General features: G+C 44.1%; 1 protein-coding gene across 1 annotated transcript in view; it reads right to left on the bottom strand.

Annotated features, from left to right (window-relative positions):
- The window catches only part of LOC121854626 (adenylate cyclase type 6-like), a 110,913-nt gene that overhangs the window by 30,677 nt on the left and 62,736 nt on the right, over nt 1–17,500 (bottom strand). Inside the window, exon 2 of the mRNA XM_042349307.1 lies at nt 6,834–7,599. Within this exon, the coding sequence (XP_042205241.1) occupies nt 6,839–7,599 (761 nt within the window). The 3' untranslated portion in view covers nt 6,834–6,838. The remainder of the gene's footprint in view (nt 1–6,833; nt 7,600–17,500) is intronic.

Genomic DNA, 17,500 nt, shown 5'->3' with positions numbered 1-17,500 from the left:
TAAGTCTATGTGTTTTAAGTCAATCATCCATACTCTTAAGTTTACGTGTTTTAAGTCAATCATCCACCTGTACTCTTAGTTTACGTGTTTTAAGTCAAACATCTACCTTACTCTTGGGTTTATAATTAAGAGGACAATTTGACCTTAAAAATACTACATACCTCAATCTTTGTCGTAACTTCTGTACCTTTACCGAGGAACGAGTCTCTGTGTCGTAACTCAAGGCAGAAAAAAATTGGTCGGTTTTCATGTGTAAAGTTACGGGAGAAAAATGATCGTACGACCCTTTGTCAACGTGTCTGTCTGCCTGTCTGTCTGCCTGTCTGTCTGTCTCGTTCTCTTTCTTTATCTGTCTCTCTCTTTGTGTTTCTCTCTCTCTCTTTTGCAATATTCTCATCACCTTTGTCATTCTTATAAAATACTCTCTCTCTTTTTTTTTTTTTTTTTCTCTCTCTCTCTCAGTAATCCATTAACAGCAGATTCTCTTTCCACCCAACTCCTAAAATCAATATACACATTTTCCCTAATGGACCCAACACGGACAAAACTATATTCACATTTTCTTCACACTCTAAGCTGATATTTTCTTCAGTGTTGAGTTTATTCCCATTCTTCCTGGTGTTGAGTTTATTCCATATTCTTTGTAATCATCGTAATAGGAGGGTGTGTGTGTGTGTGTGTGTGTGTGTGTGTGTGTGTGTGTGTGTGTGTGTGTGTGTGTGTGTGTGTGTGTGTGTGTGTGGTTAAGAGAGAGTAGAGAGAATAACATACATTGTGAGTGTACGCGTGTGTGTGTGTGTGTGTGTGAGTGTACGTGTGTGTGTGTGGAGCAAGATGATAGTATCTAATCAGGAACATTGTCAGATAGCAAGACATATTACTCGTCCAGAACCTGTCACCTGTGTAATATAAACACCTGTTCGTGTGTCTCTCTGTCTGCCTGTCTCTCTGTCAATCTCTTAATATATGTCTACGTATCTGTTTTACCTGTCTGTCTATCCGATAGTCTCTTTTACACACCTACACACACACACACACACACACACACTACCACACACACACAACGTAAACACCTAGAAAAGTGCAAAAGAGGGCATGCAAGATTATTCTCTCCTTCCTACTCCACATATCAAGAAGCGCTCAACACACTGACCTTTCGACTCTCACTGACCATCACCACGACCTCATCTACAAATTTGGTAGAAGCTTCACCATCCCCGACACCAGCTCCTACTACCACCGCATCCCCTGTCCGAGAATTGCTGTTCGACACCACAACCGCATCCAGCCCATACGTGCACGGACAGTCGCTATAAGAACAGCCCAGTCCCAACCATTGTAAAATTATCAATAACATGTAATAATTCAGTGTATTCACTCCGGTAAACACTGCTCCTTACACAGTCACTATGTTGAAATGAACTGTAGTTTGAGCTGATCCCCATCTAAGTTATTATATGTCTTATTTGTGTCACTTATATTACTTGTATTATTTGTAATTCGTATTCCCCAAATATGTAACTGTAAATTTTCAGCCTTTGCTCTGCCAGCTCTTCAATAAACCGTTAATTATTATTATTATTATTATTATTATTATACACACACACACACACACACACACACACACACACACACACACCTTCCCAACAAATGCCACCACAGCCCCACCAGGTAAAACATCCAATCAACAGGTAAGAACGTCTTGAGGTGATAACAATGCTATTTACCTTCCCTCCAGGTATACACACACACTAGCTACCATTATCACCTGTGTTTCTATGGCTGTGTCTTAATGGGCTTAGACATATGGCTGTACCTGTGGATAACATAGGTGTATATGTCTGTGTTGCATGGCTGAATTATGTCTACCAATATATACTTCTTAAGGGGACTGAAAGCACTTAATATTGGTATCCTGAAGTGTGACTTACTAACTCAGGGCTGACACTACCTGAAGAGTGACTTATTGACTCAGGGCTGACACGGCTGACACTACCTGAAAGTGACTTACTAACTCAGGGCTGACACGGCTGACACTACCTGAAGAGTGACTTACTAACTCCAGGGCTGATACGGCTGACACTACCTGAAGAGACCTGTTGACTCAGGGCTGACAGGCTGACACTACCTGAAGAGTGACTTATTGACTCAGGGCTGACACGCTGACACTACCTGAAGAGTGACTGCTCAGGGGCTGACACTACCTGAAGAGTGACTTATTGACTCAGGACTGACACGGCTGACACTACCTGAGAGTGACTTACTAACTCAGGGCTGACACGGCTGACACTACCTGAAGAGTGACTTACTAACTCAGGGCTGATACGGCTGACACTACCTGAAGAGAGACCTGTTGACTCAGGGTGACACGGCTGACCTACCTGAAGAGTGACTTATTGACTCAGGGCTGACACGGCTGCACTACCTGAAGTGACTTACTACTCAGGGCTGACAGCTGACACTACCTGGTGACTTACTAACTCAGGGCTGGCTGACACTACCTGAAGAGACCTGTTGACTCAGGGCTGACACGGCTGACACTACCTGAAGAGTGACTTACTACTCAGGGCTGACACGGCTGACACTACCTGAAGAGTGACTTACTAACTCAGGGCTGACACGCTGACACTACCTGAAGAGTGACTTCAACTCAGGGCTGACACGGCTGACACTACCTGAAGAGAACCTGTTGACTCAGGGCTGACACTATCTGAAGCCCTCCAGGAGAAAGACTTAATTACCGGTACATAAATCAACCTCCAGCTGTCAGGATTAAGGTGGTGCATCTCTGGTTTACTGTGGTAGTGGTAGTGGTGGTGGTAGGGGTGGTGGTGGTGGTAGTTAATTGGTGGGGAGTGAGTGGTGGTGGTGAGGTGGTGGTGGTGGTGGTGGGGGTGGTGGTGGTGGTGGTGTGGTGGTGGTGTGGTGGTGGTGTGTGGTGGTGGTGGTGGTGGGGTGGTGGTGGTGGTGGTAGGGGTAGTTAGTGGTTGGTGGTTTTGATTGGTTGGTGATTATTGATTGGTTGAGTTGATTGGTGGGGTTGGTGGTTGGTTGTTGGTTTGTGGTTGGTTGGTTGGTTGGTTGGTTGGTGATTGGTGAGTTGATTGGTTGGTGGTTATTGGTTGATTGGGTGGTTGGTTGGTGTTGGGTGGGGTTGATTAGTTGGTGGTTGGGGTGGTGGTTGGTTGGTGGGGGTTGTTAGTTGGTTGGTGGATGTGGTTGGTTGGTGGGGTGGTGGTGGTTGGTGGGGTTGGTGGTTGGGTTGATTGGTGGGGTTGGTGGTGGTTGGTGTTGGTGTGGTTGGTGGTGATGGTGGTTGGTTGGTTGGTTGGTGGGGTTGTGGTTGTGGTTATTATTGGTTGGTGGTGGGTGGTGAAGTTGTTGGTGGTTAGTGGTTGGTTGAGTTGGTTGGTGTTGGTTGGTTGGTGGGGTTAGTTAGTTGGTTGGTGGGGGTTGGTGGTTGGTTGATTGGTGGGGTTGGTGGTTGGTTGGTGGTTTTGGTTGGTTGGTGGGGTGTGTTGGTTTGTTGGGGTTGGTGGTTGGTGGTGGTGGGGGTTGGTGGTTGGTTGGTGGTTATGGTTGGTTGGTGGTGGTATTGGTTGGTTGGTGGTGGTGGGGAGTTGGTGGTGGGGTGGTGAGTTGGTGGTTGGTTGGTTGGTTGATTGGTGGTGGTGGTGGTGGTTGGTGGTTTGGTTGGTGGTTGGTTGGTGGTTTTGGTGGTTGATTGGTGGTTGGTGGTGGTTGGTTGGTGGGGTTGGTTGGTTGGTGGTTGTTGGTTGGTGGGGTTGGTGGTTGGTTGGTGAGGTGTGGTTTGTTGGTTAGTTGGTTGGTGGGGTTGTTGTTGTTGATTGTTGTGGTTGGGGTTGTTGTTGGTTGGTTGGTGTGGTTGGTGGTTGGTTGGTGGGGTGTGGTGGTTGATTGGTTTTGGTTGGTGGTTGATGTTGGTGGTGGTTGGTTGGTTGAGTTGGTTGGGGTTTTTGGTGGTGATAGTGGTTGGTGGTTGTTGGTGGGGGTTGTTGTTGGTTGGTTGTGTTGTTGGTTGGTGGTGTGTGTGGTTGAGTTGGTGGGGTTGGTGGGGTTGTTGGTTGGTTGGTTGGTTGGTGGTTGGGGTTGATTGGTTGGTTGGTGGTTTTGGTTGGTTGGTTGGTGTTGATTGATGGTGGTGGTGGTGGTTGATTTTGGTTGGTTGGTTGGTTGGGGTTGGTTGGTTGGTGGTGGTGGTGAGTTGGTTGGTGGTGTGGTTGGTTGGTTGGTGGTTGGGTTGGTGGTTGGTTGGTTGGGGTGTGGTTGGTGGTGGTGGTTGGTTGGTTGGGGTGGTTAGTGGTTTGTTGGTGGTTGGTTGGTTGAGGTGTTGGTTGGTTGTGTGGTTGGTTGGTTGGTTGGTTGGGGTTGGTGGTGGTGGTGTGGTGGTTGTTGGTGGTGGTTAGTGTTGTGAGTTGGTGGTGGGGGTTGTGTTGGTTGGTGGTGTGGTTGGTTGGTGGTTGGTGGTGTGGTGGTGGTTGGTTGGTGGTTGGTGGTGGGGTTGGTTGGTTGAGGTGGTGATTGGTGGTTGGTGGTTTGGTTGATGGTTGGTTGGTTGGTGGGGGTTGGTGGTTGGTTGGTGGTTTTGGTTGGGTTGGTTGGTGGTGGTGGTGGTGGTTGGTTGGTAGTTATGGTGGTTGGTTGTTGGTGAGGTTGATTGGTGTGGTGGTGGGGTTGGTGATTGGTGGAGTTGGTGGTGGTGGTGGTTATTGGTTGGTGGTTGTTGGTGGGGTTGGTGGTGGTGGTGGTTGATGGGTTGGTGGTGGGTTGTGGTTGTTGGTGGTGGTGATGGTGGTGGTGTGGTTGATTGTTGGTGGTTGGTGGTGGTGATTAGTTGGTTGGTTGGTGGTGGTTGATTGGTGGTGGTGGGGTTGTGTGGTGGTGGGGTTGGTGATTGGTGGGGTTGGTGGTGGTGGTGGTGTGGTTGATTGGTGGGGTGGTGGTGGTGGTGATTTTGGTGGTGTGGTTGGTGGTGGTGGTGGGGATGGTGAGTTGGTGGTGGTGTGGTGGTGGTTGGTGGTTGGTGTGGTGGTGGTGGTGGTGGGGTGGTGGTGGTGGTGGTGGTGGTGGTGGTGGTGGTGTGGTGGTGGTGGTGGTGTGGTGGGGGTGGTGGTGGTGGTGGTGGGGTGGTGGTGGTTGGTGGTGGTTGGGGTGGTGGTTGGTGGGTGGGGTGGTTGGTGGTGGTGGTGGTGGTTGGTTGGGTGTGGTGGTTGGTTGGTGGGGTTGGGGTTGGTGGTGGTGGGGTGGTGGTGGGGTGGTGGTGTGGTGGTGGTTGTGGTGGTGGTGGTTGGTGGTGTGTGGTGGTGGTGGTAGGGGTAGTATTGGCAATGGTGGTAGTGGTGTTAATGGTGGCACAGGTGGAGGTGAGGTTAATCTGGAGAATCTGACAGACATACACACAAACATTAATCTCTCTCTCTCTCTCTCTCTCTCTCTCTCTCTCTCTCTCTCTTTCATCTGTGAAATTGGCACCGCATCTCTCACCTGTCTGGTAGATGTGGCACCACTGTTGATCTGTTGTAGATTACTCAGGCGCAGTAATTCCCTTCCTTCATCTCTCCTTCCTTCTTTTACTCCTCCTTCCTTCCCTCCTCTATCCTTCCTATCCTTTATCTTCCTTCCGTCTTTCCTTCTCCTATTCCTCCTTCCTTCTTCCCTCCCTCCTTCCCTAATCCTATCTTAACTCTTCATCACTGGGTCTCTCTTTTCTATTTCGTCTCATTGATCTGAGTCACGAATGATTTGTGAGAGAGAGATTAACACCTAGACTCACCTCCCTAATCACCTTCGTCTTCCAAACATTCATACATAGTGATCTGAACAGGTGTGAACAGGTGTTGTTCATACTCATATATCAGAGTAGGTCAGAGCAGCACCTAATCTAACCTAACCTAACCTTCCTAACCACCTAACACAGAGCAACACACAGGTAGATATTTAGAACAGGTGAGTTTCAACACACCAGCACAAGAAATGTGTGTGTGTGTGTGTGTGTGTGTGTGTGTGTGTGTGTGTGTGTGTGTGTGTGTGTGTGTGTGTGTGTGTGTGTGTGTGTGTGTGGGAGGTTCATGTATAAATATTCAACTAAACACCCCCCTGGATGTGAACACCTATAGCCTGCAGGTGCCATCAGTCCAGGTGACAGGATATGACATAAATCTCTCTCTTTGTTGTTGTTCTGTGTCAGAGTAATACTGATGAACACACACACACACACACACACACACACACACACACACACACACACACACACAACACACACACACACACACACACACACACACACACCTTCAGAAACAAAAGGTAATGCCTCGTCGTTCTTCCGCCCTTATTAGGTATTAGAGGCGGAGTTTACCAGTACAAAAATCTTCTTCCTTTACCTCTGACGTATGACCTTTGTCCGTCTCTCTGTATGTGTTTGTTTGCCCTCTCTCTCTCTCTCTCTCTCTCTCTCTCTTTTTCTCTCTCTCTCTCTCTCTTCTTCCCACACCAGGTAAAAGAATCAAACATTAATTAATCATCAAGACCTTGAGTGATAATTTCTAGAGAGAATAAACCCGACTTTATTTTTATTTTTTCCTGAAGTGACATTAATGAGGGATGGTTAAGCCTCCTGTGGGGTCACGTAAGGTCATCTGTTGTGTTCTGTATGACGTGCATGTTTATATGATGTGTGTGTGTGTGTGTGTGTGTGTGTGTTACGTCTCACAGTATTCTCGCTCTGATCTTCCTGTCGTGATCATTTTCTCATCCTGCTACCCCAACACGCGGGGGGTGAGTAAATGGGTATATAGGGCAGGGTGTGGTGAGACCTGTTTCAGAGGAAGGGTGAGTGGTGAGTGTTGGTGGTGAGGGCGCAGACCAGGTGAGTGAGGGAGAGCAGGATGCCCCCCGCCGTGGCCTCAGGCACTCTGAGGGGCAGCAGTGTGTACGTCATGTAGATGAAGAAGAGAGTCGCCCATACACCAGCGGAGGCCGTGGGCGGGTTACTACTCAGGATCACCAAGATCTCCAGCCCGAAGAAGGAGATGAGAACTAGGTAGGAGAAGATGATGAGGTAGACCTCGTTGAGTTTGGTTCGCCAGAGGACTTCTAGCACCAGGTAGAGAAGGGCGAACACCGTCAGCGTGACGGCCTGGGCCATGAACTTGACGATGTCGAGGGCGTAGGTGAGGCACAGCATGACGCACACCACCACCATCATCAGCCCCAGCAGGGACACCATGTTGGACTGGTTCATCCGCAGGAAGTACCGCTGGTACAACACCTCCACGTGGATGTTCCTGAACTGGTGCGACTGACACACGCGCCGACACAGCGAACACAAGTCCCACCACCTCCCACCATCCTCTAGGATACTCTCAATCTCCTCCTGCGGCGGCTCCTCCTCCGTAGGACTTCTGGAGCTGGAAGCGCCCACCAGACCGGACTTCTTGTAGTGCTCGATGACCTCCCAGTTGGACTTCTTGGGCGTGGGCTCCCCGGTGGAGGGTCTGGAGCCCAGGGAGGTGTGTGTGGAGCCGTTGGCCAGGAGTACCTCAGGGAGGAGCACCTGGGCTGACACGACCCCACGCCCTCCTGTAACAAAACAACAACAACAAGTTAACACCTGGTAATGGTTACTAACATTATCATATATTATGTTTACAATACAACACTACCAATACAACCACTACTACTACTACTACTATTAATAATAATAATAATAATAATAATAATAATAATAACATGTCACTTCCATAAGTCATGTCTTAGAATCTATGACGTAATTCATGACGTCACGACCAACCAAACAACAAGAGTAACAGAGAGAGACGAAGAATAAATGTAATCAGTATTAATCTAGTATATTAATTAGAGTAAAAACTACAACACCAAAGTAATTAATAAGAAAAAGTATAAAAATAGTTAATAATTTTGAAAGAATAAAGATACCAAGAGAAAGATATTTTTAGTGAAAGAGAAAAAAGTCAAATGATAAAAATAAGTAGAAATGTAAGACAAGAAAAGATTATGGTAATGTAAGTCTGAATAGAGAGGCAGAATGAGGTGTGTCAGGGGAGGTGTCAGGAGGTGTCAGGGGGAGGTGTCAGGAGGTGTCAGGAGGTGTCAGGGAGGTGTCAGGAGGTGTCAGGAGGGTGTCAGGGGAGGTGTCAGGGGGAGGTTGTCAGGGAGGTGTGGGGGTGTCAGGGGAGGTAGAGTGTCAGGGAGGTGTCAGGGGAGGTGTCAGGAGGTTGTCAGGGGAGGGTGTCAGGGGTGTCAGGGGAGGTGTCAGGGAGGGTGTCAGGGAGGTGTGTCAGGAGGAGTGTCAGGGGAGGTGTCAGGGGAGGGTGTGGGGAGGGTGTCAGGGGGAGGGTGTCAGGGGAGGGTGTCAGGGGGAGGTTGTAGGAGGTGTCAGGAGGTGTCAGGAGGTGTCAGGAGGTGTCAGGAGGTGTCAGGAGGTGTCAGGGAGGGTGTCAGGGGGGTGTCAGGGGAGGTGTCAGGGGAGGTGTCAGGGAGGGTGTCAGGAGGTGTGAGAGTGTCAGGGAGGGTGTCAGGGGAGGGTGTCAGGGGAGGGTGTCAGGGGAGGGTGTCGGGGAGGTGTCAGTGAGAGAACAGGGAGTAACGAATGACATCACTAAGCAGAGAAAGAAGATATAATGATTCACCTGAAGATTATCTCCCACCTTATTACACCTGATGATTCAACACCTTATATTTCTTACCTGGAGGTTAGGTTAGGTTAGGTTAGGTTAGGTTAGGTTAGGTTAGGTTAGGTTGGGAAATAAGAAAAAATATGGACGTGGAAAAAGTAGGGAAATGATGTGAATAAGAAAGTGAGAAAGAGGAAGAGGAGAAGAAGAACAAGAACAAGAACAATAAGAACAAGAACAAGAAGAACATGAACAAGAAGAACAAGAAGAACAAGAAGAACAAGAACAAGATGAATAACAAGAACAAGATGAAAAAACAAGAACAAGAAGAACATGAACAAGAAGAACAAGAAGAACAAGAACAAGATGAATAACAAGAACAAGATGAAAAAACAAGAACAAGAACAAGAACAAGAAGAACAAGAACAAGATGAATCACAAGAACAAGATGAAAAAACAAGAACAAGAAAAAACAAGAACAAGAACAAGAACAAGAACAAGAACAAGATGAGCCCATGTGACGGACCATCAGACAAACACACTCTATTGATCCACACATAAGTTGAAGGAATTTATTCTCGAAAAAAAAATCATAAATGTTTCAAATATTAATTTTTAGTGAGGTGTAAACGAGCGTCAGGTATCACAGGTTAATTAAAAGTTTCTCCTCAGGTAAGACAGAAATTTGTTTAGTTATATTTCATTTTTAGGGCAAATGATTTTTATATTTTGAAATTTTTTATATTTTTATTATTATCATTATTATTATTATTATTATTATTATTATTATTATTATTATTATTATTATTATTATTATTATTATTATTATTATTATTATTATTATTATTATTATTATTATTATTATTATTATTATTATTATTATTATTATTATTATTATTATTATTATTATTATTATTATTATTATTATTATTATTATTATTATTATTATTATTATTATTATTATTATTATTATTATTATTATTATTATTATTATTATTATTATTATTTTATTATTTTTTTTTTTTTTTTTTTTTTTTATTATTATTATTATTATTATTATTATTATTATTATTATTATTTATTATTTTTTATTATTATTATTATTATTATTATTATTATTATTATTATTATTATTATTATTATTATTATTATTATTATTATTATTATTATTATTATTATTATTATTATTACTATTATTATTATTATTATTATTATTATTTTTTATTATTATTATTATTTTTTTTTTTTTATTATTATTTATTATTATTATTATTATTATTATTATTATTATTATTATTATTATTATTATTATTATTATTATTATTATTATTATTATTATTATTATTATTATTATTATTATTATTATTATTATTATTATTATTATTATTATTATTTATTATTATTATTATTTATTCCTTCAACAGTAACTTCAGGAGGTTGAGAACGTCACCTATCAGGGTCTCCAGGCAGAGGGGAGGCACAAGCGTCTAGTTGTCAGAGGGGAAGACTGAGGGGTGTACGGTGTCTGAGGGGGAGGTCAAGTGAGGTGAGGGAGGGGGTGAAGGTGAGGGAGTGAGGGAATGTAGTGTGTTGAAGTATTAACTCTTGTGTGTGTGTGTGTGTGTGTGTGTGTGTGTGTGTGTGTGTGTGTGTGTGTGTGTGTGTGTGTGTGTGTGTGTGTACATTCCATCTGTACACAAGAAGGCAACATGGTCGGTACTGCACTTGATCGCCGTCACTTTCCCCAACTATAAGGTTAGGTGAGTTAGGTTGGGTTGGGTTAGGTTAGGTTGGGTTAGGTTGGGTTGGGTTAGGTTAGGTTAGGTTAGGATGAGGACCTTATAGTCACATATACTCGTAGGAAATAAACAATACCTGACTGTAACACCCTGTAGGAGGCTCAGTAGGGGGGACACAAGACACAACAAACATATTCACCCAGGTTTCGTGTGTGTGAGGGGTGAGAATGGTCTTGTGGTCACGAGGGAGTTAAGGAGCAGTGTGACCATATGTCCTATGGGTTGGAACACCGTCTGACCTGTGTAGGTGACCCAGATATAGTGAAGGTCTTCTGCCACACCATCAGGAGATATTACTGGAGGTGTTGTGAGCCCTGAGGAGCGTCTCTCACTATTATTCATGAAGGAGTGATATCCTGAAGGTGGCGTGATATCCTGAAGGGGGAGGGGGTGTATAGGTCTTTGGTTTCCTTGAATCAATAGACGAGACTAACTCTCCATATCGTATAGTCTTCAAACAAGTGAACATCGACCTGGTTGTATGTCTAGAAGGAATCGTGACATCAACACCACCACGACCCCCTCAAAAAAAACAAAAAAAACAAATGAAGATCGCAACAGAGAACAAACCCAACTTATATTTATCGATAAGAAGAATTCTTAAAACCAGACAGACAGACACACAGTTACAGGAAAAACAAAATTCCTGAGATAAGATGTCAACTGCAGCGAATACTCGGGAAAAAGAAGGCCAAATCATATCAAACAGACTTATAACAACAACAATGTGACTATAATACTTTTGTTTACCCCCACACACACACCTACACCATACCCACCCATACTACCACAAAAATTATATTACACAAAACCTAAAAAATTCTCAATTTTATACATAATTCCTATTTCTCTTCACTTCCCTCACTCTTCTAATTTCCCTCACTTCTCACACTTCCTCAATTCTCTCATTCTCTCACTTCCCTCACTTCCCTCCTTCTCTCACTTCCCTCACTTCTCTCACTTCTCCCACTTCCCTCACTTCCCTCCTTCTCTCCACTTCTCTCCACTTCCCTCACTTCCTCACTTCTCTCACTTCCCTCACTTCCTCCACTTCTCTCCACTTCCCTACCTGTCATTCCCCTACACTAATAAGACTAATTCAGGGAGATATACAGGGGAGTGATAAACTTAATAACAGACCGTGATTGGCTATTGTCATCACGCACTCACAGGGGGTGGTTAAGTGTGTTTTAAAGTATCAAGAGAAACAGTGGAGTGTGTAGAGGGATTTGATGTTGTGTGTGTGTGTGTGTGTGTGTGTGCTAGGGAGAGATTGCGTGAGGTAGTTTCATGTTTTTGGTTGAATACGACAAATTTCTACCTGACACGACACAGGTAAAGGCTAATTACCCTACCTGGAGAACCATCTTTCGTACACACACACACACACACACACACTGGAGTACACTTTTACTATTTGCACTTCCGGATTTTGATAATATCTCTCTCTCTCTCTCTCTTTCTCCCTCTTCCTGACCTCATCTAACCTAACCTAACCTTATTAAATTTAACGTAACTTAACTTAACCTAACCTACTACTACAACTACCACCACCACATCTCCTTCCCTCCAGCGACTAAAGAGCGCCCGTCAGCCATACAATATGATTGGTTAGAGAGAGTATGACGTAATGTTTCTAAATCAGATACTAAGACCTAACCTAACCTAACCCAACTTCAGATAGGTAAGTTACATTAGGTTAGGTTTGTTAAGCTAGTAGTAAATCAGCCCCAAAGTCGACAACAGATGCAGTTATTGACTATGAGGCTACAGTCACTGAATGCCGCATAGATCTGCGGCTCAACTAACTCAACGCAGATAGGATAACTACTTATGTATTAGGATATTTAATTTTAAGGTAATAAAATGGTGGCGAAGGAATGGCTATTGGGGGAGGGATGGAGGCCATTAAGTGGTAGTAGTAGTGGTAGTGGTAATTAGTGGTGGTGGCGGTAGTAATGGTGGTGGTGGTAGTAATAGTGGTAGGGGTCACAGCCTCCAGCGTGGTCAGGCTTCACGTCACCATGACAACGTTATGTAAACAAGTCTCACATGAATAAACACGACAGTCAACCCAACAGCATCCAGAGGTGTACTGGTCAAATGGGCCCCAGTTACTAGGGGCCCAGTCCTAATAGACCCCAGTCCTAATAGATCCCAGGGGGGCCCAGGGGTTCTTGGGGCATACTAGAACTGGGACCCCATTTTATTTACTACAATCAGGAGTCTTCGTCTTCTGATGGTTTGTGTTAGATAGTGAATTAAGCCAGACAGACAGACAGACAGACAGACAGACAGACAGACAGACAGACAGACAGATTAACTAGAATATAGAAAGACAAAGAGACAGACAGAAAAATAAAAGCAGAAACACTAACACATTGAGAATAAAATCTGCTATATTATCCCCCTAGCGTCTTAATTACTAACCACCTCCCATCACATTAAGACTCACGGGAGACTAAAGAGACCCAAGTAGACTCACTCTTTTGATCTTCGAGAAAAATACAATTGTATTCATAATCTTGGTTCAATATTTTCAAAGACTCACATATGAATATTTTTTGTTCTTACTTATATAAATTACGTTCAAAGAGGATAAAATTAACACTGAAACTCTACCTTAACTAGATACGTTCACTTAGCACCAGTTAGGAGACAAAATTATTATTATTATTATTATTATTATTATTATTATTATTATTATTATTATTATTATTATTGTTATTATTATTATTATTATTATTATTATTATTATTATTGTTATTATTATTATTATTCATATTATTATTATTATTATTATTATTATTATTATTATTATTATTATTATTATTATTATTATTGTTATTATTATTATTATTATTATCGTTATTATTATTATTTTATTATTATCATTATTATTATTATTATTATTATTATTATTATTATACCTGGAAGTATAACGGGGTGATATAACGATCGTTTGCGTCAATTTGTGAATAATTTTATTTAACAAAATCGTAAAAGCTAAAAGAAAAAAGAAACATTCAAATAAACTTAAAAAATTCAGATTAAAAAAAATATCAAAAGGAAAAAAAAGAATAAAATTATTTAGTCACTTTTGTGTTTATTTGATTAAAGTTTCTATCTTATTTAAAAGACTTTGGGAAATACAGACAATGACGCAGACAGGAGCAGACATATATATCCCTACTCCTTTGTTTAATGCAGAGTTTAATTACTATGTTAATTCTGTCATACTGTCTCTTAACTATTCTGAACATTTGCACCGGTAGACACACACACACACCAGCCCACCTACCCACACACACACACACACACACACACACACACACACATACACACACACACACACCAGCCACCTACCCACACACACACACACACACACACACACACCACACATACACACACACACACACACTTCATCCTTGACCACCGAAGGGTCAAGATGTACCTGGCGCTCCTCTCGGAGCAGCCAGGTCAACTGTTAAGTTGGCCCATACCAACTCCCTCCCCTGAACCCTCCTCCCCACCGGAATATCAACAAGTTCACGCCAGAAGTTACTATTTCATTTAGGAAAGGAATGGAACCAGTGTTAAACAGAGGTGAACAGTGGTGAACAGTGCTTAAGTCAGTGAGAACAACTCAACAGTAACAGTGGTACCCAAGTTGACGTTCACACGGTGAGGTCCCAGGTACCCAGTGATAACGGCCCTACCCAACAACCAGCGATGTGTTAATCCGTCTACGATAGGAAGGCCTGGGACCACACCTCACTCATAGAACACCGTCTGTGAGGGAACTACTACACCACGTGAGGCCCCTTATAACACCATCTGTGAGGGAATTACTACACCGTGTGAGGCCCCTCATAACACCATCTGTGAGGGAATTACTACACCACGTGAGGCCCCTCATAACACCATCTGTGAGGGAATTACTACACCACGTGAGGCTCCTCTTAACACCATCTGTGAGGGAATTCCTACACCACGTGAGGCCCCTCATAACACCATCTGTGAGGGAATTACTACACCACGTGAGGCCCCTCATAACACCATCTGTGAGGGAATTACTACACCATGTGAGGCCCCGCATAACACCATCTGTGAGGGAATTACTACACCACGTGAGGCCCCTCATAACACCATCTGTGAGGGAATTACTACACCACGTGAGGCCCCTCATAACACCATCTGTGAGGGAACTACTACACCACGTGAGGTCCCTCCTAACACCATCTGGGAGGGAGTTACTACACTACGTGTTTGCTGTTCAACACCTACATTAATCTGTATGTTCACTGTATGTTCCTTCACCTTTCTCTAATGAAGGCGTTTGTTAAACCACCAATGTATGTAATAAGTCATTTATGCCCAATGTATATTTTCAGCCTTCGGGCTGCAGAACTTTTTCAATAAACCGTTAATTATTATTATTATTATTATTATTATTATTATACACACACACACACACACACACACACACACACACACACACACACACACACACACACACACACACACACACACACACACACACACACATAAACCCACCCACACACACACACACAGCATTCATACTTCCCAAGCTCACCTATGCCTCCCCACCTGGTCTTCCTCCCTAAATGCCACAACTCGTAAACACCTAGAAAAAGTGCAAAGAGGGCATGCAAGATTATTCTCTCCCTTCCTACTCCACATATCAAGAAGCCGCTCACACCTGCCCTTTCGACTCTCACTGACCATCACCACGACCTCATCTGCAAATTTGGTGAGCTTCTACACCATCCTCGACACCGGCTCCTACCTACCTGAGATCCCTAGTCCGAGAATTGTGTTCGACACCACAACCGCATCCAGCCCATAGCGTGCACAGGCAGTCGCTATAAGAACAGCCCAGTCCCAACCATTGTAAAAATTATCAATAACTTTAATAAACAGTGTATTCCTCCCAGTAAACACTACTCCTTGCACTGTCACTATGTTGAAATGAACTGTAGTTTGAGCTTTCCCATCATTTATTATATGTCTTATTTGTGTCACTTATGTTACTTGTATATTATTTGTAATTGAAACCCATTCCCCAAATATGTAACTGTATATTTTCAGCCTTCTGGCCGTAAGCTCTTCAATAAACCGTTAATTATTATTATTATTATTATTATTATTATTATTATTATTATACACACACACACACACACACACACACACACACACACACACACACACACACACACACCACCACCCACACACACACACCCCACACACCCACAAACCCACCCACCCACACACAGACACACTCACCCAACACACACACACACACCCACACCCCACACCCATCCACAAACACACACACACACCCCACACCCACAAACCACCACCCACCCACACACACACACACACACACACACACACACACACACACACACACACACACCCACAAACCCACCCACCCACAATAGCACACACACACACACACACACACACACACACACACACACACACACACACACATACACACACACACACACACACATACACACACCCACAAACACACACACACACACACCCACACACCCTAAGCCCACACACACAGACACACTCACCGACACACACACACACACACACACACACACACACACACACACACACAAGCCCATCACCCACAGACCTCCTGACACACACACACACACACACACACACACCCCACACACCCACACCCACCCACAAGCCACCCCACCCACACACAGACACACACACCACACCAACCCACACACACCACCCCACCCACACACCCACACCCACACACACAAACCCACACCCACACACACACCACCCCCCACCCCCACACACACCAGCCACCTACCCACACACCAGTCATTACTCTCCCACAAAAACTATGTGGATAACTTGACAATAGAGAACCCTCACAGTACAAGGGGCTCAAGGGCTCTCACGGGGGCGCTCGAAAGCTCTTCAGGATCCTGATTATTGACGTCACAACAACTTGTCTCAGTCGATTTAATTATTTTTTAAGAGAAAACGGTAATGTTGTTTGGGGTGGTGCTCTCTCTCTCTCTCTCTCTCTCTCTCTCTCTCTCTCTCTCTCTCTCTCTCTCTCTCTCTAAGGTGTTTCTGTGTGTGTGTGTGTGTGTGTGTCTGTGTGAGTGTCTGTGTGAAGTAATGTGTGTGAAGAAGTTGTCTGTGTGAAGTGTGTAGTAGTGTCTGTGTGTGTGTAGTGTCTGTGAGAGTCTGTGTGGAGTGTCTGTGTGAGTGTCTGTGTGATGTCTGTGTGAGTGTCTATGTGAGAGTGTCTGTGTGTGAGAGTGTCTGTGTGTGAGTGTCTTTGTGTGTGAGTGTCTGTGTGTGTGTGCACAGTGGTGTGCTGTGGAGTGTCTGTGTGAGTGTCTGTGTGTGGTGTCTGTGTGAGTGTCTGTGTGTGTCTGTGTGAGTTGTGTGAGTGTCTGTGTAATCTAGTCCTTCTGTAATACAACACTAACAAACTTTGAACGGTTGTGAGGAATAGAAGAAGAAAACTTTAAGAGACTGTAAGAGGATAGTTCAGGTGTGTGTGTGACAGGTGTGTAAAGGTGTGTGACAGTGTGTGTACCAGAAACAACTGACACACCTGCTGACAACCCAAACAACAACCACACCACCACCTACCACCAACAACAACAACCACCACCACCACCAACAGCAACAACAACAGCACCACCACCACCACCAACAACAACAACAATAACCCACCACCACCAGCAACAACCACCACCACCACCACCACCAACAACAACAACCCACCACCACCACCACACCACCACCACCAACAACAACAACAACCACCACCACCACCAACAACAACAACAATAACCACCACCACCACCACTACACAAACCACCACCACCACCACCACCAACAACAACAACCACCACACCACCACCCACCACCACCACCAACAACAACAACAACAACCACCACCACCACCAACAACAACCACCACCACCACCACCACCAACAACAACAACAACCACCACCACCACCACA

Source organism: Homarus americanus, unplaced genomic scaffold, assembly GCF_018991925.1.
Source record: "Homarus americanus isolate GMGI-L3 unplaced genomic scaffold, GMGI_Hamer_2.0 scaffold25468, whole genome shotgun sequence".
In the NCBI taxonomy this organism is placed as follows: Eukaryota; Metazoa; Arthropoda; class Malacostraca; order Decapoda; family Nephropidae; genus Homarus; species Homarus americanus.
This window is presented reverse-complemented; position numbering and strand designations above follow the sequence as displayed.